The sequence below is a fragment of the Schistocerca cancellata genome, chromosome 1, assembly GCF_023864275.1.
Source record: "Schistocerca cancellata isolate TAMUIC-IGC-003103 chromosome 1, iqSchCanc2.1, whole genome shotgun sequence".
Taxonomy (NCBI): domain Eukaryota; kingdom Metazoa; phylum Arthropoda; class Insecta; order Orthoptera; family Acrididae; genus Schistocerca; species Schistocerca cancellata.
Window position 1 is genome coordinate 304,943,559 of NC_064626.1, and position 17,931 is coordinate 304,961,489.

Consider the following 17,931-nt stretch of genomic DNA (forward strand, 5'->3'; position numbering starts at 1 on the left):
TTTACACGTACTGTCACAGAAGTTGTCTATAAAACATTTTTAAGGATAAAATATCAGATTGTATCCATGTCATTGGACACTACTGCAGGAGGCAGTGCATTTGCAAAGTAGACCAGGCACTGCAATTTTTACAGGCTACCATGTTACGTGTGTACCATGAGTACTTCAATCCCAATAGAATGAGAAAGTAAATAAAACCAGACAGCTCTAAAGTTTACTACTGCTGTTATTGTCAAGAAGGAAAAAGACAGTGCCACTGACCGGCTCAGACTGCAACAGCCAGCCATTTCAAAGAAAAAGGCGGGATGATTAAAGTTTAATGTCCCAACAGTGACAAGGTTACTAGACGATGAACAGCAGCTCTGATCTGACAAGGATGGGGAGGGAAATCAACTATGTTCTTTTCAAAGGAACCATCCATGCATTTGCCATAAGTGACATAAACAAGCCACAGAAGACCTGAACCTGGAAGACAGGATGAGGATTTGAACCTTTCTCCTCCCAAATATGAGTTTAATGCCATAAGCATTGCACTACCTTCTTTGGTGCCAGTTAAATGCTAGGAAACGAAAGAAAAGAATTGAAAAAATAAAAAAATAAAAAGGGGACCGGAAAAATGCCATTGAAAGTGTACACGAAGTTCCTAGGCTTTCCAGGTTGGGAAAACATTGACCCATAAAGACAGCAGGGTAAGAGTTCTTCAGAAAGTACAACATGAGGAAATGGACTCCACTCGGCAGCAGATTAGAATAACAGAAAGGCAGGTAAAAGGAGATTTGCTGCTTTAAGGAACAGAACAACTACTAGTAATCAAATCATTTCATATTTAAAAGGAGAAAAACTTTGTTAAGACATTCTGCTGAAGTGCTGCACCAACAGGGAAAAAAAATTAAAAATAAAAAAAAAATTGACAAAAACAAAAGTTGGTGAGGGAATTATTGCATCTGAAAGATGATGTGTCTCTGAATTTTGTGCGAGTCACATAAGAGTGGCAATAATAGTGCCACTCTGAGGATGCAAATCAAGTTGTTTCAAATACATGCTGCAACAGTTGTGAGCATTAGCTACCTCTGAGATTGTACATGGTGAGTTTGTTAGTAAAGAGTGCCTTTAAGGCAATAAAGATGCCATTATCAACACATCACTGAGTTTGATCAAAGCTACAAGAAACTGGGTATTCCTTCTGCACAACTGCAGAAAAATTTGGCAGAAATGTAGCCACTGTACATGACTGCTGGCAGCAGTGGTCACAAGAATGTACGGCCACAAGAAGACCGGGCTCTTGATAGCCACATGGCACTACCGAGAGGGAAGACCATTGTGTTTGGCATATGGCTCTGACACATCGTACTGCATCTTGAGCAGCAATTTGAACAGTAGTTGGCACCACAGTGATACAACAAAACCTTAAAAACTGCTTACTTCATGACAGCTCTGAGCCAGATGCCCTGCTGGGTATATTCCACTGAACACAAACCACCACCACCGTTTACAACTTCAGTGGTGACAAGCACGAGCTCTTTGGAAGGCAGGGTGGGGGGTCTGTTGTGTTTTCTGATGAAAGCTCATTCTGCCTCATTGTCAGTGATGGCCAAGTGTTGGTTAGAAAGAGGCCAATGGAGGGCCTGCAACTAACGTGTCTGCATCCTCAACATACTGGACATAAACCTGGAGTTAAGTATAGATGCAATTTTGTGCAGGAGTATTCTTGAGGTTCTCCCATGCACTCTGACTGCAAATTTGTATGTCAGTCTGGTCATTTGACTGGTGTGCTACCATTCACGAACATACTACTGTTGTAACCAAACATGCTCTACAGAATGTGACATGTTGCCTTGGCCTGCTCTATCCCAAGCCCTGTCTTCACTCAAGCACACATGGGACATCACTGGATGACAACTCCAGCATCATCCGCAAACAGCATTAACCATCCCTGTATTGATCGACCAAGTGCAACAGGCATGGAACTCCTCCATCTCTCAAACTGACATCTGGCGACTGCACAACACAATGGATGCACATTCGCATACTTGCATTCAAAAAATTTCTGGCAGTTAAACCAGTTATTAACATTTCACATTTGCAATGGCTTATCTCGCACTTGAAGGAAGGAAGGAAGGAAGATTGCGTTTAACATCCCGTCAACATCGAGTTCATTAGAGATGAGCACAAGCTTGGACTGTGTCAATGATAGGGAAGGAAATCAGCCATGCCCTTTCAAAGGAACCATCCTGGCATTTGCCTGGAGCGATTTAGGGAAATCGTGGGAAACCTAAATCTGGATGGTTGGATGCTGGTTTGAACAATCACTCTCCCGGATGCGAGTCCAGTGCACTAACCACTGCACCATATCACTTGGTTCATGCTTACAGTAACCTGTGATCTTGCAACGTTAATCACCTGCTAGACAAATGTATTCCCACAATTTCATTACACTATATTAATTATTTGTTGGTGTCATGATCTTTTTTCCTGCCAGGGCACATTTACAGTATACAGTAGCACATAGATTTACAACAACTAGTGTCCAGCCAGATTACCACACTGGTAGTCTTCTGTTGTCCAGGTAAATCTCTGTCTTGTGTGGAAGTGGGGGTACTGAGCCGCAACACCACACACACTATAGCAGATGAACAAATAATAACTTAATTCATGAAACGGTTCGCAAATACTCGCATACATCTGAGCTTGTGTCAATTGTCAACTGAAGATTGCCGCATTGTGTAACCATTAGGTGTTGCAGTCTTTGCCGAGATTCTCAACAGTGCCATTATGTGACTAATTTGTTGCATCCTGTGTTATGCCAGTGTTGACAAAATGGATGGAACCTATGAGCAGTCAGTCGATTGCAACAGGGCCTTGAAGCCACATGATGCACTTACGCCCCTACACGCAACAAACAAGGCAGATGCAGTTGATGCAACAAACAATGCGGCTCCAGTTGGCTGGTCTTATTGCTTCAGGTAGGTGGCAGCTGACACACACAGTCCATAGTTAGGGTGGCAGAACTTGCATCTAGTGTCACTGTGATATCTACTGCTCATTGTGGTACTTCTTTGTTAGGAACACTACATTCTTGTGCAGTCACTCTTAATGCTGGAGGAATCTATCCTGCTGATACACCAATAATTGCTGTTCTTGTAGCTTTTCATTCTGCAGCTGGCACTGATGTGGTAACTGTTACAGCAGTGGCCTCATGTGCTCCAAATTCAGGTCAGATGATAGTGAGCCTTCAATGTTCAGGTCTCTTGGACTACTGACACTCTTGGCATCACGCCATCTGCCAACAATTGCGCTGTGTTCATACAAAGTTTCCATTCTTGTGTAGGGATCACAATTCATGGGATACAAATACGCTTAGGCTATGTATACTAGCACACAGATTTAAACATTTAATTCTGGATTTAGTACTGCTTGCAGCTATTGTCTGGATAGGTCACACTCCATAGGTGCAAACTGGCATTCTTACCACAGGTAGTTTTCCAGGTGTTCTTACCGCAGGTAGTTTTCAATAGTGCTGAGTAAATCCATGCCCAGATGTTGCCATCCACAAATTACAAAGATAAGAAGAAGAGTGTGGGGAACCACAACTATGACAATCTATGACACAAGTGCAGAATTTCTGGAAATTCTCCATCATGGAATCATATTTTCCTTACTTCTTAATGCCTAAAATCCCATTCACACATAATTTTATACACAAATTTTACAGTTATGGGAACATTAGGTATTCCTACTGAGTATAATACCTCTCTTTGTTAGTTGCTCTCTTTTTTATTTTGTTTTTTAGATGTACTTACTAAGCGAACAGAATTTCTGTCACAAGAAATCCAGGCACTTCTCTAACAACAGAGCATATCCAGCTACTTAAAATACTTGCTATTATCAGTCACACAATTTGTAAATTATTTGCCATCATACTGTACCTTGAAGAGAATAATCCAAAAATTCTTTCATATAATGATGGGCAGCATGTTGCAGATCTTTGTAAGTTTCAAAATGATTGTCAGAGCTAAAATCTGCTGGTGAAATGATATGTACCACATAAAATTCAGCGAAATGTGCAGCTGTTGGGTGCACAAGACTCCATTTAAGAAACTGAAGAGTCATGAATTCCATTGCAAGAAATTCAGCCACTGGATATGGACTTTCAATCAATGCATTCATATCAGATACTTTTGGTACATTTATATCCCGCTCCTCAAATTTTGCTGCAATTAAAACAGTGTATTAGTGTGAGATATGTCATGTGCTATTTACTGCATGCAATATAAATAATATCTGTAATTACTTAGGGTTTTTTAATCTGTCTATGCTGCATAACTACAATCATGACCATAAGATAAAAATATCTTCAAAGGCCCATTAGAAAACACTGCATCAAGATGACACTAAATTGTAGTGAGACATTATGGAAACATAACAAATGGCATGTTGGAAGGAGACCACTTAAATGAGCCAGTAACAGTCTATGTATTTGGCACTCAGTATTTGATACAGAGGGTAGCATATTACAGCAAACACTTAAAATGATCATTATAAGACTAGAGTCCGATCACAGTTGGTGCAGAATGGGAAAGTAGTTGAATATCAAATTATGCAAAATTTCATAACAGGAGAAAACAGTCAATGATAGTACAGGCATGACTGACTGCACATCACAATCCAGTGGCAGGGTCATTGTCACCCTGAGGTATCTAATTGCTAAAACTGCTTTGGTTTGAGGCCTTACAGCAGCATCTTGGATGCCCATCTCCCATCAGATTTCATGTCAGTAGCTTCATGACGTTCCTCTGTATACTCATCAACCTGCCAAAGGCACAAAGGCACCATGTGGCACAGCAAATGTGGTGTCTTGCTCACTGTGAGTGGGCCAAGAAAATGTTGGTTACAGCTATGGGCAAGGAGAAGTAGTTTAGCTTGGAGAGCAAGTCTCACATATTATTTGGCACGGCACGCCTATGCAACAGGTTACAACCCTGCCAATAGTGTTTAAAGTGACCAATGTGGTGCCACCAGTATTCTTGTATGTGTGACACCATCATGGCTTCCTGGATGATGATTGTGCTCAACCATACATAGCTGGGCTAGTGGACCAGTATCTACAAGATAGAGATATCATGCAGCTATAGTAACTAAATTATTCTTGGAAACAAAATCTAATTGAAGATGCATCAGAAAGGCTAAGCTGAAGGAATGGAGCTCTACCTCTAGTGCAGACCAGTGCTGACCTCCAAATGGCACTTGTCCTGCAATGGGAGACATTACCAGAAGCCACAAGATCCACAGGATAAGCTGCAGTAGTGCATACTTGATCCTTATTCTAGGGCACCAAATCTGTATGCTGTTGGCAAGTACGCCAGACATTGAATGTGCAAACCCATTCCTAGTTTTCTAGTATACCATGTATCAGCATCACTGTAACACAAATTTGCCAAATGCACCTCCTAGTGACTCATTGTCATCCTGGTTTATGGACACATTTGTGTAATATCATGAGTAGATCAATGATTTAGCAAGATCCATAATGTATTTTATGCTACATTACAACTGTTACAAACTTAATTCCCAAATAAAATATGCAGCAAAGGGTTGTTGTTGTTATTATTATTATTATTAGCTCCATGAAATGTTCTGATAGTTTCACACCCTCATCTTCAACTAGACAGGAGTCATGTTGAGTTTTTCTTTCACTTCTGCAAAGTTGTTTGCCAATACATACATTACGCAATTAATTACTATTCCTACAAAATTACGACTTACATAAGAAAGTTAATATATTGTCTTCTTTACTTTCCTCACAGAACATAATCTCCAGACACCTATACAAAAACATTTCATTACCACAACCTTTATTCTCTTGTTAATAGAGGCAAAGAACTTACTTGTGGGACATATTAAAAAAAGCTAATGCTTTAGCATCTATGGTGACAAAGTTCGTTGTTACCACTAGTAACACCTGTACAGCTTTTACAAAGAGAGTTGAACTGACTATTACAGTACCCTTCACGTCAGGAGAATGAGTGCTGTACAACATTGCTTATGAGATGCCACTGTTTTCCAACAGTGATTAACACAGACAGCTCATAATGTGAAAAGTAAAGCAGCTTTTACTTACATGTGCAATGATCTTCACGGAAATAAAGCTTGAATTTAAAAAAAAAAACAGCCTCACACCTTATGTGTGCAATTAGTTAATAATATTTCGTAACGTTGATTTGACAGTAACAAACGATTTTAGCCATAAAATTCAGCACCACAACAAAAAGTCAATAGATGATTAGAGCTGTCAGACATTTCTCATGTGCATGTAAAATCTCAACTATGGCACCAGCAGGAAGAATGCATGTTCATAGTTTCTCTGTTTCTTGAGTTGTTTCAAATGTCCCTCTCTTAAGCAAAGGCTGTGATGTACAGCCATCAGACATGAGACACAGTTGGAATCTGAGCTGAATGCTCTTCAAAATATGGAAGAGATATCCCAAGGAGTTTTATTCTTATTTTTGCAACTAGCACGTGGGGCTAGGGATAATATTCAAATGCAATGATGGCAACTTGCACTGGTTATAATGTAGTAGCTTAATAAATTGAAATAGGTGCCTCATTTGTGTGCTGCATCCCATAAATAGTGAAGTTTTTTTTAATTTATTTTCTTGTGGTTTCAAATTAACAATAGCTTTTAAGTTATCAATACATTTATTCAGAATTAGAAAAGAAAGGAAGGAGGAATAGGGCAATTCCCACTAATTATATTATAAGGGCAACCAAAAAGTTTCTGTTTGAAGGCCTTACAATTGCAATGTCAATCAGGAAAATCACCATAAACATTGAGGCAATCATCCCACTCACACAGCAGGCTGAAGATACTCATAACTGTCTGCTGCACATCCTTATCCAACAGGAATTGTTGACTCTTCAAGGCCTTTTTTTTTAAGGGACCAAAAGCATAATAATCATCACATAGGGAGAGATCAAGACTATAGGGCGGGTGCTCAAGCATATCTCACTTGAGCTGGTGTAACTTCTGCATTATGACATTTGTGATATGGAAATGTGTTGTCATGAAGCAGCAGCACACATTAGTCACAATTTTCCTGGATATTTCGTGCTTTAATTGCACGTTATAATTCTTCTAGCAGTGGGCAGTACCATCTCCCAGTGACAGAGACAATAAGTTCCTTGAAATCAATAAGCAATGGACCCTGGTAATCAAAGAACTGGGTGAGCATCACTTTTACTGCAGATGACTAGCTCCAACTACTTGGGACGTGGGGATGATCGATGACACTACTGATCCATCAACACTTTCAACTGTGGTTCCCAGTAGTGGCACCAGCTAATGTTGCCTGTAACAATGTGCTTAAGGAACATGTTGCCTTCAACACAAACACATCAGGTGCTTCAGGCAGACAGTCATTCAGTTTGCTTTTTGTCCAGCATTCAACACCCGGGGTATCCAATGGCTGCCAACCTTACATTAGCCTAACTCCTGCCGGATAATGTACCGGATGTTACAAAGCTGATGTTGAGCTCCTTTTGTAGCGGACAGATGGTTGCACGATGATCCGTCCTAATCACATCATCAGCCACCTGTTTGTTGTTGTCTGTAATGGACGAAGCTGGCCTCTCATATCAACTGGCATCCTGTGACGAATTGTGACAAGCATGGAATTGGTATGCCATTCCACGATGACGATTTTCAACAAACATGCTGCCTCATACAGATTCTTCATTCCCCGATGGCTGTATACTGGTATTTGTCCCTTGGCAGCCAAGAAAAGAATAACAGCACACGTCCCGTTTGGATGCGTTTGGTAGTAATGTCACCTAGTTCATGTTTCTGCATGTACATCGGAAAGGCACAAATGCCACACTAACACCTTTTCTACATGTCGGTGCCTATATACCCACACTGGAGTTGTGCTGGGTTGAACATATGCTGCAGCAACGTCCTCAAATGGAAACATTTTGATGGCCGCTTACATAATGTATTGGAGGACAGTTAAAGAAATAGGTTGTGCAATTTCCGAATGTGAAATTCAGGCATTTTAGTGATGTAGGGAAACAATAGAAAACCTAAACCTGGATGGCCAGGCAGATAATTGGACCACAGTTCTCCAAGATGTGAGTCTACTGTCTTAATCACAGCACCACCTTGCTCCTTTCAGAATTATTTAAAAGTGACTGTTAGATTTGGTTGCTACCATAAGTAGAGCTCCCTTGCAGCTGAATATAATTGTTACACTGATTTTTCCAAGTGTTGCACTGGCTGACTGTTGAAACTGAATTCAGACACATGTAAATCAGCATCATTTGCTGGGAATAACTTTTTTTTAAAATGCATGTTACTTGGTACAGAAATTACTAAAATAGCACAGGAACCTACTAAGTAATTTGCTGTCGTCTTGTGACATTCTCTAAAATATTCAGTCAGAGATGATTAAAATACTTGTTTGCTGCAGTTCTGTATTTGATTTTGCCAAACAACAATAACAGCCTTCTTCTGGTCTGAAATACTAGGAAGTAGAGGGCACAGGTTTCATTGGATATTTTTAGTATGTACATCCCTGTTCTATCAACTGAAGACATCAAGTCTGTAAATGAGTCCATGGTCATATTGTGGCACTTTATTTGCAAAGGTCCGTCTTGACCACACAATTTTTGCATTTCCTTATTACTAGTTTCAGCTATTGCCATCTTCAGATCTGTTAGAAATAAGAAACAGTGGTGTAACCAACTGCACAATTAGCTGAAGCTAAATCTATAACAGGCCTAGTGATACAAAAGAAAAAAGAAAGAAAAAAAAAAAAATAAAATAAAATAAAATAAAAATTTTACATTACTAACGACCATGTGTACCAGCCACAAATACTATAAAATATTCTGATGTAGGAATCAATTTCAAAATCTGCACATATAGGTACACAGTAAGTGCTGGTCATGGCCTGGATGCGTCTGATATTTATACAAACAACTGAGGTCAGCAGAAGGCACTATAACTTGGGTACATGAGTAACCAGTATCATAAATGTAATAGTTAAGATGCAATATGCATGGGCACTAATTAAAATTACTTCACATGGCAAAACGAGCGCCTGACAATAAAACATGAACTGACATAAAACATGTGAAATTAGATCCATATTTAAAATCCACATAAAAGGTGTAAAGAGTAATAATGGGAAGCTCCTAGCCTGGCAAAGCAAAAAACACAATTGTTTAAAAGTCAGAATAAGAAGTTTAACAATAGCATCACATCTATAAATCGAGACCTTTCATCATGACAAAACAATTAAACCATAACTGTAAGTGTAAGGTAATTAACAAAACAAAGACTATTAATTAAAACCTTGATAGTTAATAACACATTCAGAGTGGGATTTCACTGGCAAAACTTGTGGAAGAAGGCCCATTCTTCTTGCCGCTGTTGGCAGTGCACACGACCGCACAACAAGCTGCTGTGGCACTTGATGCTGATCAGACTAGTAGGTTTTTGAACACATCAAAATAAGTATTCGGGTTAAACTCACCCTGTTCATTCTGCAGTAATTCCAGTTGTCATTTTCTGTCCATATAAATTTCCATTTCTTTGAGTAGGTTCAGTAATTCACGCATTATGCAACACTTCCACATTATCCTCTATGTTTCCTGTACACAGAAAATGGTGACTAGAATTAGTGCTGGATGAACAGAATGAGTTACATCTGAATGCTTGTTCTGATGAATTCAGAAATCTGATAGTTTGAGCAGTGTCGAGCATTGCAGTAGCTTGGAGTGTGGTCGTGTGCACCAGCCACCTGCAGTGAGGAGACTGGGTTTTCTTTCACAAACAATGCCACAGTAAAAAAATGAGAACTTTACACAGAGAAGCCATGAAGCAGTGCCACTGAAATTCCAGTCCAGATTTGTTATCAACTATCAAGGTTTTAATTAATAAGTCATTGTTTTGTTAATTTCTTACACCTATGTTTATGTTTTAAATGTTTTAACTGCTTTGTCATGATGATCCCCCCCCCCCCCCCCAAAAAAAGAAAAAAGCACACACAGCAGGTAAACTACCAAATTGAGTTTTGGTGTGTGTAATGCAAGTTATTCCTGCAAGGGGTGCTTAAAATTGATTTGCAAAATGGACAGTTGGTGCGCTACGTTTGGCCACCTCATTTGGACAGGACACACTACTGTGGAATTTAGAAAAAAGAGTGGTCAAAAACTGGAACAGGGACCATGTGAAAGTTGGTCAAAATGGCTGTAGAAGAAAGGTCAGGAAAAATAGTAGCAAATGGAGTCAGGTTGTCAACACGGAAGCCATCTTGTAAACTCAAGTCTGAGAACAGGACTTTTCAAGTGATGCACAACCCAGTGTGTTGTCCTGGACGGCAAGTGTCCATTGGAAATAAAGTACTGTCAGGAGTGTCATGGCGAAATGTGACAGGACTGCTCTTGTTCTATACACACATAAACAATCTGACGGGATGTGTGAGCAACAATCTGTGGTTGGTTGCCGATCGTGCTGTGGCATACAGAAAAGTGTCATCCTTGGGTGATTGTATGAGGATACAGGATGACTTGGATAGAATATTTTGTTGTTTGATGAATGCCTGCTTGCTCTAAATGTGGGAACCTATAAGTTAGTGCAGATGAGTAGGAAAAGCAATCCTCCACAAATGATAAAGCACAGCAGTCAGTCATTCTTTTTCGCACATTTTATTCGCTAAATCTAGATTTTGGCTGTTGCCTAACCATTATCATGCACTATTTCATAGTAGCAATGCATGTCAGTGCCCTGTTGTTTGGGCATCTGTCATATTTCTCCCAAGACTGCCTTGAAAGAACTGTGACAGACGCCTGAACAACAGGAGACTCACATGCATTGATACTATGAAATAGTGCATTGATAATGACTAGCCAAAATCTAGATTTGCCAAAGAAAACCTGCAAAAAAGGATAACTGATTGCTGTGCTCTATCATTTATGAATCATATCACAGTCGCTGAGTGCATCCGCGTTCCTAATGAAAGGTAACATGAAAAACAATCCTGTAATGTTTGAATACAGTATTAATGATCTTTGAGTAACATTGCAAAACAATATGAAATGAATTAACAAATAAGGTCGGTTATAGGGGAGGTGAATGGCTGACTTCGATTTATTGGAAGAATTCTAGGAAAGTGTACCTCACCTATGAAGGAAACCATATACAGAACACTTTAACAATCCATTCTAGAAAACTGGTCAAGTGTTTGGGATCCACACCTTGTTAGATTGAAGAAATGTGTGTGTGTGTGTTGGGGTTTATGGGCGCTCAACATCGAGGTCATCAGCGCCCTGACACACATTAAAAGGAACGAATGTGGAGAGACCTAATAAAACTGAAAAACACATTCAAAGAAAGCAGGAAAATAGAGAAATTACTACATAAGAAAGTAAAAGCTAAGGGAAGGGAAAACATAGCAACAAAAATGACACAGGAAAGTGTCATCGGCTGGCCACTTACATAAAAGATGGGCGAGCTTGTCACACAGTGAGCAAATTAATATCCTCTCCCTAAAATCTTTGTAAAAACATTTGACAAGGCACAGAACTTTAAAACTTTAACCACATTCGTCCGAGTGTTGCCTAAAAGAGTTGGCAGGTCCGCTGGCAAATCAGCCGAGGCCCGCTGGTCAGAAAATAAAACACAATCCAGTAAAATGTGGCTCACAGTGACCTGGACGCCGCAAGCACCACACAATGGAGGGTCTTCTCGCCGGAGCAGGAAGCCATGCGTCAAAGGGCTGTGGCCTATTCGAAGCCGAGTGAGGAGAACCTCGTCCCGTCGACAGGGCTGAAAGGAAGTACACCACACACACGTTGTGGGCTTGACTAGACGGAGCTTATTGTCAGTCACTTCCAGCCACTCATCCTCCCACCGACACATGACTCGGGAGCTCAACAGCGAGGTGAGTGCGTGCAACGGGATCGCACACTGAGATACGTGTGGATCAAGACACGCCTCCTTGGCTGCGAGATCTGCCCTTTCATTCCCAGCAATGCCGACATGCCCCGGAACCCAGCAGAAAGCTACAACCTTCCCCAGTCGCTGTAGCCGGAGGAGGGCATCCTGGATGGTCTGGACTACTTTATCCGCCGGATACAAATGGTGCAATGATTGAAGGGCACTGAGTGAATCGGAACAGACAAGAAATTTAAGAGAGGAAGAAAGTCTCATCGGCTCCAGTGACCGCAAGATCGCAGACAATTCTGCATCAAAGACAGTAAAAGTCTGAGGCAGGCGGACCTTGAGGACACGATCCAGAAAAACAACTGAGCAACCCACGGAATCCCCTTGTTTCGACCCATCCGTAAAAACAGCTACATAGTCGTGGTGCTCAGATAAAATAGCAGAAAATGCTCCAGTAAAAACGGTGGCAGGAGTGCAATCTCTCTTGTACTGCAATAAATCTAAAATCACACGTGGCCTCATTAGTAACCAGGGTGGCAGGCGGTTAAAACCCAGGATTTGGGGTTGGACAGACTCCACACCGAGGGACTCAAGCACACGGTGCACTCTGATCCCAAATGGCAACGTAGCCCGGGGACGGCGGGAAAAAAGGCGATCCAGAGGTGGAAGGGCAACAAGATGGTCAGCAGGCGAGCTGGGAGCTGCAAGAAACTTACAAGCTTGGCGCACCAGCAGGAGCTGCCGCCGGATGGTAAGTGGCGGTTCGCCAGCCTCAGCACAGAGGCTGGGTACGGGACTGGTCCGATAAGCACCCGTAGCCAGTCGAATCCCAGCATGGTGAACAGCGTCAAGGATCCGCAAATAAGACGGCCTCGCTGACCCATATACTGTGCAGCCATAGTCCAGCCGTGAGCGCACGAAAGCTCGATAAAACTGAAGGAGACGCGCCCTGTCCGCTCCCCAAGACCTGTGGCTGAGGCACTTGAGGATGTTCAGTGCCTTCAGCGTTCTGACTTTCAAGTCACGTAGGTGTGGCAACCATGACAACCTGGAGTCAAAAATTAGGCCCAGAAACCACACTATGTCTCCAAACTGTAGGACAGTATCCCCCATATGCAAGGCAGGCAACGTAAAAAGACGACGAGAACGATTAAAATGAACACAAACACACTTATCGGCAGAAAACCTAAAACCCGTCTTTGCAGCCCACTCCTCTAACTGCCGCACCGTTAGTTGCAATTGACGGCTCGCGGATGCAACACTAGAGGAGGAACAGAAAACAGCAAAGTCGTCCACAAACAAGGAGCACTGTACTGGACTCCTCACTGTAGATGTTATACTGTTGATTGCTATGGCAAAGAGGGTAACGCTTAAAACACTGCCCTGGGGGACACCGTTCTCTTGCTCAAAGCGATCAGACAGTGTGTTACCAACGCGGGTCCGAAAAAACCGCTGAGACAGGAAAGACCGAATGAAAATAGGGAGGCGGCCACGAAAGCCCCATTGATGCAGTTGTGCAAGAATACAGTGTCTCCAAGTAGTATCATATGCCTTACTGATATCAAAGAAGATACCGATACAGTGATGCTGACGGAGGAAAGCCTGCTGAATAACCGCCTCGAGGAGGGTCAGGTTGTCGACTGTGGATCGAAATTTTCGGAATCCACACTGAAAGCGGCTAAGGAGCTGTCTGGTCTCTAGCAGCCAGACCAGACGACGGTTAACCATCCGTTCCAGAGTCTTTCCGACACAGCTTGTCAAGGCGATACTACGATAACTACTGGGACATGTGCGGTCCTTACCTGGTTTGAGGAGAGAGATGAGGATTGCCTCCCTCCACGAGGTTGGGAACACTCCTGTGTGCCATATGAGATTAAAACATTCAAGGAGGATTTCCTTTGACGCCGCTGGCAGATGTCTAAGCATGGAGTACCGGATGCGGTCGTAACCTGGTGCAGTGTCAGAAGTCTCAGTAAGAGCCGACTCAAGTTCCCACATGGAGGAAGGGGAGTTGTAGGCCTCAGAACCGTTCGACCGAAAGTTCAAATTCGCTCTTTCGACAGTCACACGGTAGCGACGAAACGCTGGATCCTGGGTTGCAGTGGCAGTACTTTGTGCAAAATGCTCTGCCAGCGACTGGGCTATGGCACTGGGTGTCGTTTGGAGGCATCCCTGGTTCAGGACTGCAGCTATTGGTAAACGGCTGCGTTTACCGGAAATCCTCCGGATGGCTTCCCATACCTTTGTGGAACAAGTGGAACGGTTGATGGAGTCCAGAAACTTATGCCATGACCTTTTCTTGCTCTCTTTAATGACACGGCGTGCCCTGGCTCTCGTGATATGAAAAGCGGTAAGATTGACCGCTGTTGGGCAGCATTTAAATCGGCGAAGAGCCGCACGCCTGTCACGGATGGCTGAACGGCACTCTTCTGTCCACCAAGGCACAAGGCGCCGCTTAAGAGTGCCAGAAGACTGTGGTATGGACAGGTCAGCAGCATGGTGGATCACAAGCGTGATGTGATCCACCCATTCCTGTACGCTGTTGTGGCGGTCAAAGACAGCCAACCGAGTGAACAGTGGCCAGTTAGCCCTGCCAATCATCCACGATAGTGGCCGCTGCTCCAGCAATACACCATCCAGGAGATGAATGCGGATAGGGAAGTGATCGCTGGAATGTAGGTCGTCAATGACCTCCCAGTGAACGGAGTCAGTGAGGGTTGGAGAGCAGAAAGATAGGTCAATGGCTGAGAATGACCCTGTAGCACTAGAGAAATGAGTCGGAGTACCTGTGTTGAGGATGCACAACACTTGAGATGTTAGGAGGCTCTCTAAAATTCGACCTCGAGCGCAAATAGAAGTGGAGCCCCACAGGACATGATGGGCATTGAAGTCTCCCAGGAGGAGAAACGGGCGGGGGAGTTGGTCGATAAGATTTGTGAGAGCCTCTAAGTTCACTGCATCCAGAGGGGGTAAATAAAGGGAGCAAACGGTAAGCCTCCGACCGGAATAAATTGCAACTGCAACTGCTTGCAGGTCAGTATCCAGGGGGAGAGCAGAGGAGTGGTGGTCATTATCGACAAACACGGCGACTCCGCCTTTGGCCCTGTCTCCAGTCAGGTCATCTTTGCGATACAACCTATAGCCCCTGAGTACAGGAGCATCAGATTGTTTTAGATGTGTTTCCTGTAAACACAAGCACAGGGGGCGTTGCCGTGCTAGGAGGTGCAGTTCCTCCACATGTGCCCGGAATCCATTCATGTTCCACTGAATAATGGGAGCCATCTATCGGGGCGGGAGTACCTTCAGTCGCACTTTCTGTCGGGGAGGAGAACCCACAACAGGTGGAGGCTCAGTTTTGGGGCGAGACGATTGCCCCAGTCTGGCATCTACCTCCATCGCCTCAGAAGAGGAGTCGAGAGAGACGTCAGAGAGAATGACATCCACATCAGCAGACTGTACAACTTCAGTCTCCTTTAGCGGGCGAGTCTTCACCTTTGGCTTGTGCTTCGATTTTCTGGCCTGAGGTGGCATTGGAGCCAAAACCTCAGAAGCAGTAGGGGGTGTAGAAGCGCTAGGCATGGCACAAGACTGGACCTGGGAAGGGGCAGGAAGTTCCGTGACGTCAGCTACCACGGCCTGGTCAGAAGGCCGGGGAGGAGCAGCAGGCTTCACAGGAACAGCAGCAGCACATGTACATTGACAAACACAGGTGCTAGTGCTGACAGTAGCAACCTCCGTTTGTGTAGCGGCATCAGTTTTCAAGACTGGCTGTTTCAGAACGGAAGAAAAGGAAGCAGCGAACGTGGGCGGCTGCAGGGACTGGTAAATTTTCTTTGCCTCACCGTACGGGATGCGTTTGGTGGTTTTAAGTTCCTGGATCTTCCGTTCCTCAAGGAAAACTCTACATTCCCTACTCCACACAGGGTGATCCCCAGAGCAGTTGACACACTTGGGAGGAGAGGAGCAATCAACTCCCTCATGAGCGGCTTTACCACATTTCCCGCAAGTGGCTTCCCCTTTACAGCCGAGAGTAGTGTGGCCAAAGTGTTGGCATTTAAAACACCGCATGGGATTGGGGTAATAAGGCCGTACACTGAGACGTAGGAAACCTGCCTTCACATGCTCTGGCAATTTGGTGCTGTTAAACGTAAGAATAAATGAGTCAGTTTTTATGAGAGCACCATCCACCCGTTTCATAACGTGTTGCACGTCGATAATTCCTTCCCGGGACCATTCAGACTTCAGTTCGTCTTGGGGGATGTCGACAAGATCTCTGCAAGTCACAACACCCTTGCTGTAGTTCAAGGTGGTGTGAAATTCAGTCTCTATCGCAAACTCCCCAAGAAATTGTGCCTTCTGAAGGTTCTGGACTTGCTGGAAGCTAGATGTTTCAACCAGCAAGGTGCCATTGCGCAAGCGCTTTACAGACTTTAACGTGCCAGCAATACCCTCTAAGCCCTTCTGTATATAAAATGGCAAAACTTTTTCAAAACTCCCATCTTTTCTTTTAATTACGAGAAACACATTCTGAGAAGCAGAATGCGTTCTGTTACTAGTACCTGAATTAGGAGGACTGGCTACACGAGCCCTCTTGTTAGATTGGGTGTTAGAACCTACCAGCGGCCCACCCTTTCCGCTGGGAGGAAAAGAAGAAAAGTTCGAGGGTTCCATCTCGATCCCACGAGCAGCTAGGGAACTAAAGGTCCGCTCAGACAGAGCCCCGCATGCCTGAGTAAGCCCTATACAGCTGGAGTGTGGTAGGTGCCCCAGAGGTTGCCCGCTTGCAACTGTTCCACCTCAACAGCCATGCATCTCATAGGCGCGGAGCACACCGGAAGATTGAGGTTTTTTTTATAGAGGTTTGTTCCATCCTCGCGATCCGGGCGGTCAAGCCAAGATCCCCATTCCCTGAGACACACAACGTTCCACCGCCGCGCCGCACGGTGGTCGCTGAAGTATGCTCAGAGCTTATGGTGACGGGGGACAGGTGGCGCTTACCAGTCCCCAGCTCAGGAACCCCGGGGTCGCCAAGCCCGTACCCAACAAATGAATGCTGAGCCCCTGGGGGCAGATTGAAGAAAGACATTATAGCAATTCAGAGGGGTGCTGCTAGATTTGTTTCCAGTACATTCAATCAACATGCAAGTATTACACAAATGCTGCCAGAACTCTAATGGGAATCCCTGGAGAGAAGACAAAGACTGCAGAATGATCCAACTGTCACTAGTATATGAGGGTGGTTTGAAAATTTCTCGGAACGGAATAGAAAAAAGTACTTACATCACTGAAACTCTCTTTTATTTTTCAATGTAGTCTCCTTGTAGATTAATGTACTAGGTCCAACGATGTTCCAGTGCCTTGATCCCATCTAGAAAATGAGTTTCCTCCAGGCCTGCAAAATAGTTGTCAACTCTATCAATTCTACATTTGTAGTGAATCTTCGTCCACCAAGAAAAATCTTCAGTTTTGGAAAAAGATAGTAGTCTGACGAAGCCATATCAAGTGAACAAGGTGGGTGTGGCAACAATTCATACCTTAGTCCATGTAATTTTGACATGGCGATGGCACGTGTGCAGGCGCGCATTGTCTTGATGGAAGATGACTTTCTTCCTTGCTAAACCTGGCCTTTTTTCGCGTATCTTTTGTTGCAATTTGTCCAGGAGGTTAGTATAGTATTCTCCAGTAATTGTTTGCACAGTAGGGAGATAATCTACAAACAGAATCTCCTTCACAACTCAGAACACTGATGCCATGACCTTTCCCGCTGAAGGAATTGTCTTTGCTTTCTTTGGCGGCGGAGAATAAGCATGTTTCCACAGCTTTGACTCTTGTTTTGTCTCTGGGGTATCTTAGTGCACCCAAGTTTCATCTGTGGTCACAAACTGGTGCAAAAAAACCTGTCTGTTTCTCCTAAAACGGGCCAAACATTATGCGTTTTTGATACAGCGTCAAGAGTTGCTTCACCTATCTTGCAGATAATTTTTTCATTT

General features: G+C 43.5%; 1 protein-coding gene across 2 annotated transcripts in view; it reads right to left on the minus strand.

Moving 5' to 3' along the window:
- The window catches only part of LOC126172546 (cyclin-J), a 69,241-nt gene that overhangs the window by 20,968 nt on the left and 30,342 nt on the right, over positions 1 to 17,931 (minus strand). For both annotated transcript variants that reach the window (XM_049920891.1, XM_049920893.1), the window contains exon 4: positions 3,927 to 4,211. In XM_049920891.1, coding sequence (XP_049776848.1) covers positions 3,927 to 4,211 — 285 coding nt within the window. The remainder of the gene's footprint in view (positions 1 to 3,926; positions 4,212 to 17,931) is intronic.